Source organism: Chrysochloris asiatica, unplaced genomic scaffold (genome assembly GCF_000296735.1).
Source record: "Chrysochloris asiatica unplaced genomic scaffold, ChrAsi1.0 scaffold00159, whole genome shotgun sequence".
Taxonomy (NCBI): domain Eukaryota; kingdom Metazoa; phylum Chordata; class Mammalia; order Afrosoricida; family Chrysochloridae; genus Chrysochloris; species Chrysochloris asiatica.
Genome location: NW_006408677.1, coordinates 1,189,703 through 1,196,200, shown reverse-complemented (window position 1 = coordinate 1,196,200; position 6,498 = coordinate 1,189,703). Strand labels below are relative to the sequence as shown.

The 6,498-nt window shown below is 37.4% G+C and overlaps 1 protein-coding gene across 2 annotated transcripts in view; it reads left to right on the top strand.

The window, feature by feature from the left end:
* The window catches only part of COL4A5 (collagen, type IV, alpha 5), a 360,371-nt gene that overhangs the window by 326,093 nt on the left and 27,780 nt on the right, over positions 1-6,498 (top strand). Inside the window, exon 43 of one of the 2 annotated variants that reach the window (XM_006871036.1) lies at positions 5,714-5,722. The exons of the other annotated variant lie outside the window; for it this stretch is intronic. Within the exon in view, the coding sequence (XP_006871098.1) occupies positions 5,714-5,722 (9 nt within the window). The remainder of the gene's footprint in view (positions 1-5,713; positions 5,723-6,498) is intronic. 2 annotated transcript variants of the gene reach the window in all.

Sequence of the window (6,498 nt, the reverse complement as noted above, 5' to 3'; positions counted from 1 at the left end):
TGATCCAAGAAGAATGAAGTCCTTGACAACTTCAGTCTTTTCTCTGTTGATAAGAATGTTGTTTATTGGTCCAGTGGTGAGGATTTTTGTTTTCTTTGCATTGAGATGAAATCCATACCAAAGGCTTTGCTCTTTGATCTTCATCAGTAAATGTTTTAAGTCCTTTTCACTTTCAGCAAGCAAGGTTGTATTATCTGCATATCGCATAGTCTCATTGTTGTTGTTGTTGTTATGTGCCGTGGAGTCGGTTCCGACTCATAGCGACCCTTAACAGGGTTTCCAAGGCTGTAAATCTTTACGGGAGCAGAAAGCCTCATCTTTCTCCCGCGGAACAGCTGGTAGTTTCGAACTGCTGACCTTAAGGTTTGCAGCCCGATTCGTAACCAGTATGTTACCAGAGCCCCTTATAGTCTCATTAGGGTGCCTTTAAAAACAAAGTCTAATAAAACAGTGTCTTCAGAGGGGATCTATGGTACCAGTTAAATTCAAGGCAGAGAGGTCAACTCACAGGGTTATGGCTACTGTTTTGGGGGACTCCACTAAATAGTCATATGGTGTTGAGTGTGTAACTTTGCATTTAGCCAGGAAAGTTGCACCAAGAAATTTTTCCCATCACAACAATGCACCTGTTCATTCTTTGAAGTATCAAGGACTGTTATGAGGATTTCATTGAGAAACCTTACCGTATCCACTGCAGGCTTCTTTTTTTCCTCGAAGCTCAGAGAGCAATTAAAAGGAACATTATTTGAATCCCTTGAGGATGAGGATGCTGAAACTGCCGTTTTGATGGGGTGTAAGTTGCAGAACACAGAATTCTTGGGGGAAGGATGGTTGTTATTGTTTAGTGCCATCAATTTAGTTCCGACCCATAGTGACCCTGTATAGAGTTTCCAAGGAGTAGCTGCTGAATTTGAACCATCGACCGTGTAGTCCAAACCGACCTTGTGGTTTGGTGCTTTATCTCAGGGTTTGAAAGATGGAAACACTACATTCAAAAGTGTATAGACCTAGATAAAGGATGTGCTGAGAAACAACACTTTCACATTTTGATATTTTTGTTGAATAAAGGTTTCTATTATTTTATAGTAATACATTTTGACTTACCTTCATATTTTACCTTTCTTTGAATGCAAACCACTTTAGAAACACTTGCAAATACACAAAAACCTATTAAATGTTTGTTGTTGCTGTTGCTAAGTGCTGCCAAGTCATTCCTGTATATGGTTTTCAAGAAGTGACTGATAAGTTTGAACTGCCGACCTTGCGGTTCAAATCAATCTTGAAGTCGAGTGCTTATCGTATGGCACCACATCAGGAGTCCAGATTATTTTAGGTTTTCCTTATTAAATTACTCCTTAATTTCTACTGGCTGGTTTTTGTTGTTGTTGTTTTTCCAAGCATTTTCAGTTTCTTAGTTTGAATGTATATTTTGTATATTTTCAGTTTTTCTAAGAAAGAGTTTCATGTTTTATTAGTAAATAAGGAGATAGAAATGTCTTAAAGGAAGATATTGTTGTTGTTGTTGTTAAGTGCCGTTGAGTCGGTTCCGACCCATAGCGACCCTGTACAGGGTTTCCGAGGGTGTACATCCTTACGGGAGTAGAAAGCCTCATCTTTCTCCCGCGGAGCGGCTGGTAGTTTCGAACCGCTGACCTTAAGGTTCGCAGCCCGATTCGTAACCACTACGCTACCAGAGCTCCTTAAAGGAAGATATTATTGCATCTTAAACATAATAAATACATAATAGTAGTAGTAATAACAAAAAATCTATAAATGTAACATATGGTACTATACTGAAGAGAGAATACGTATATAAAAAAATTAAGTAATTCTTAAAATAGTTTAGAGAGAAAAAAAATCATGACTCAAGTGACACTCTAGTTCCATTGATGTCTTACATACTGAAAGGAGAATTTATGAGATCACATTATGATCACATTAACAATTGGACAATGCAGGAGAAAATGATGGAGCGGTGGCTACTGTTGAAGATAATGGGTCTGGTGTTGGAAAGGATGAACCTGGTTTTGGACAGTCAGGGTTTGATTCTGCTGTTGGTGGGATGGCGGCAGCAGTGGTATGCCATGGAGTCGGTTCCGACTCATAGCGACCCTGTACAGGGTTTCCGAGGCTATAAATCTTCACGGGCGCAGAATGCCTCATTTTTCTCCCATGGAAAATCTGGTCGTTTCGAATTGCTCACCTTGAGGTTAGCAGCCCAATTCATAACCACTATGCTACCAGAGTTCCTTGGGGGGATGGGGGGTAACTAGTGGAGTGTTGACGTAATCAGCAAGTCAGGTTTGTACAGACCTTTTCTTTCTCATCATAAATGACTTTGTGGCAGCTGAGGCCCTTGGTAAACTCTGGCGAACTTCTCTCTGCATTAGGATCTTGCTCTTCTAACTTTGCCATTCCTACTTCAATGAGAAGAAAGGCTTCAGCTAACTCTTTAGTCAAAACCTTTATAGTTTCTGGAGTTTTTTAGGTCCCCGTCTTCTTTTAGCGCTATCATCTGCTGCTCTAGTTCTGTAAGGTCTTCATTGGTTACTTCCTCAACACAGAGTCAAGCAACTCGATGACATCATTTTCAGTAATGTGTAACTGTACTTCACCTCTTTCTCATCACTTCATTATTTCCACTTTCATTTCGGTTGTGATCATTTTCCTTTTCTTTGATGCATCCCCAGCACTTGCATCAGATTTATGCTTTGGAGGCATGTGTACAAGGGTAAATAAAAGGAAAATTGAAGCCAAATACAAAGTTACACACACAACACAGTGTTAATGGCAACATGATCCAACTTAAAATGGTAGGTAGTGTTCTCCTTCTTCAAGTCCACGAACCACTGAAGTGCGCAAGGTTTTCATAAAGGTCACAAAAGTAGTGAAAACTTCTTAGACGTAATCAAGTGCCTTAAAGGAATGAGTCACTGGACCTGGGGTTTCAGGACCATAGTCTAATGGGATACCAAGGTCAATTGGCATAGTAGCATAGTCCACAAAACCAAACATATGACATCAAAAGGGCAGCATTTCTCCAAGGACAAAGAGAAAGGATTAGTGCATGCCTCTCTAGAGTTGTTGTCCCCCCCCCCCTTTTAACCCTATTGGCTAGATGAAAGTTGAGCCGTAGGGAGGAGTTTGGTGACTAAAGGTCAAAATTTGGGTGTTTTCCCAGTCACTATCTAGCCAGTAAGCCTGGTCTTTTTTTTATGATATTGAGTATTGTTCTACATTTGTCTCCCACTCTATCCAGGACCTTCTAATGTGATCCCTTTTAGAGCAGTTGGTAGTGGTAGCCAGGCAACCATTTAGTTCTTCTGGTCTCAGGCTTGCCCATGTGGTCCATTAGTCCACTGGACTAATTATTTCCATGTGTCTTCAATTTTCAGCACTCTTCTTACCTCCAAACAGGGAGAGACCAGTAGTTGAATTGTTTTTAAGACCCTAGTAGAACATTGGTTCAGTTTACATCTGGCCAATAGATCTATAAAGAGAACAGCAACACTGGGGAGGTACACACACTTTAGAATAATCAAACATTTGAGATCAAAAGGGCAGCATTTCTCCAAGGACAGAGTTCAGAAGGGTTAGGAAAGGAGTAATGGAAACGGCGGAGGAAGTAGGATAAGTGATATTACATTGTGGGGATTGCAATGAAGTAAAAACAAAATCTGTCTGAATTGCTGAATGGAGACCTGATCTGCTCTATAAACCTTCACCTAATTCACACACACAAAAGTTTTAAATTAAAATTTAAAAGATAAGAGTCTTGTCCAAGACTAGGTTTTTATTTTCTTTTTCACTTAAACTTAGTTAGGTGGTTTGAAAAACAATGAATTGAGAGCAACATGTATAAAATTGACTTGACGTATAACTCATAGAAGTGTTACTTTTTAGATATTGATATCTTAGAAGTTTTGCTATGATGTAATGATCCCAAGTTTGCTTCCCTTATTACTCATTCAGACTCCAATATCTATCAGTGAATTACTTTGCTAAGAGTACTTGTTAATGCTTTTTCTATATCAAACATACATATGAACTATCTATTCCCAAATTCTAATCATCGTAGGTAGGAAATTTGATTATTTAATTAATTATATGGCCAGACTGCTTTAAAGTGTTGTCTTGAGTCCATTTTCTTGATGTAGTTTGTTGTTGTTGTTAAGTGCCGTCAAGTCAGTTCTGACTCATAGCAACCCTGCATCGAGATTCTGAGGAGCAGTTGGCAATTTGAACCGCTGACCTTGCAGATCAAACCAACAATGAAGTCAAGTGCTTATAGAAACCATTTAAACAGGTTAATGTTTTAGCCTGAATTTCAAAATAGCAAATGCTTTAAGAGTGTTATTACTAAGCAGTGATATTTATATTTATATGTTTTGCCATCATTTACATAATATAACATACTTTTATTATAAAATCCTTGAGGGATCTTGCACACAGCAGACATTAGATTGACATTTTAAAAATTGAGTCTAGTCTTTCAAACTTGAGCAAGGTTAGGCCAGGTAGCAACACTATTTCCACTCTATGGGTGAAAAAACAGACTCAGAGAGAGCGACCTGCCCAAAGTCATATGATTATTAAATAGTAAAACAAAGTGTCTCGTACATCGCCTAACTTCCAGAATTCAGTGTTCTAGCACGTTTATTCTTTCTGCTAATGTTCAGTGTTTATAAATCATAGCAAGACTTGTAAGAAAAGGAAATTGTATTTATAGTCAATTAACACTAACCAAGAGGTATCTTATTAATAGGCTTTTTATCTTTTTATTTAATGATCCTTTTTAAATAATGAATTGTCTGGCTAAATATGTGCATTGAATAATAATAATGTAAATGTGAATTTTTCTGTGGTTTGGAGTGGGACAGTGCATGCTAAAAGATTGTAAAGCATCCCTTCACTGATGGTCTTCACTTCTTTGGACAATAGGAATCCTTATTTCCAAAATCAGTGGTGAACAAATAAACATACATTGGATATTTCTCTAGAAATTACTTATTCCAAGTTGTAATGAGGAATTCTGACAAAAATGAAAGTGTGGCTTCATGAAATGGTTTTCAGTACAACAACGGTTTCAAAGTACAGTTGATAATGACCATTTTATCATTGTCTTTTACTTTTTCTATTCACATCTATGATCTTTGTTGTTCAACTGGTTTGTTGTTGTTGCTGTTGTTGTCAGTGAGACCTTTAAAGCTAACTCTGTCTCTTTGGTGCAGTCTGAACGCATCCAGAAATTTTCACCTCGTGTTTTTTATCTTGGCAGAGGCCAACATAAACGTAATTATCCAAAATTACTCTTTGTGAAAGGAACTGAAGGCTGTCAGTGAAATGGTACTGTCTTGCCAACTTTAATATTTTGAAAAGCTAACTTTTGGAAAGCTACAATAGTGGTGTTAACCTGATACCTTTGCTAAACCCTTTCATTTCTGGGATTAATGATGGCCATAACATACCTCGGTGTGTTGTTTTTTTCCCCCCTAGAATAAGCTTTATTTGAAAAGGTTGGCAACTCCATACTCTTGTATGGTGCTGTTTGCATACTGATTATGCTGTAGGTATAAGAACTAGCAAAGAGGATTATTGTTGAACTTGTTCTATAATGTGAAACACTTCTAACTCATAATTTTATTTTGTACTGTGTGATGTCTGATACTGCTAACATCGATCTTGGGGCTTTGGTGAACTCTGATCTTCCCAGGTTTTCAAGGTTAGATTCTTCACTGGTCAATTTTTTTTTTCTTTTTTTTTTTTGCTGTTGTTTGTTTTGCTTTATTTTGTTTTGTTTTTTAATGCTTATCTGTGTAATAAGAGAAATGCACCTTTTTGCTATAATTCAGAAGTCATTGAAGAATGCTGTTACCCTCAAATCCTTATTAAAATGCTTGCATTTTAATATTTTGGTCAAGGTAATGTGAGTTGTTAATTGAGTTTTAAACATTAGGACTTCGTGGTTTCAGTCGATTATAATCCATATATGAAGACATTTTGAATTTTAAATGAACAGAAACTTATTTTTGTTCAATTCTGCATTAAGATACTTAGACAGGCAAATGGCTCAATTGTAAACTTTGCATACTGAGTTTATTTTCTTGATTTTCTTCATTGCCTAAGATTGCACTAATCCATGTACTCATAGTCACTTTCAGAAACGGAAAAAGGTCATACTGTTAAAGATAAAACACAGTAAGTCCCTTATGTCATTGTTGTGGTCATCGTTAAGTGCCGTCAAGTTGGTTCTGACTTATAGCAACCCTGTATAGGGTTTCTAAGGAGCAGCTGGTAGGTTTGAACTGCCGACCATGTGGTCCACAGCGCCACACTAGAAGTCATTAGCAACTCATTAATTTCAATTGGAGGGACTCTTGAACAGCAGGTCTGAATTATTAACATGCCAGATTTCATGTCAGTATTTCCTTTTAATTGCAAAAAGAGCAGTGCCCATAACATACTTAGGTGTGTTTGGCCTTTTTTTTTTTTTTTTTT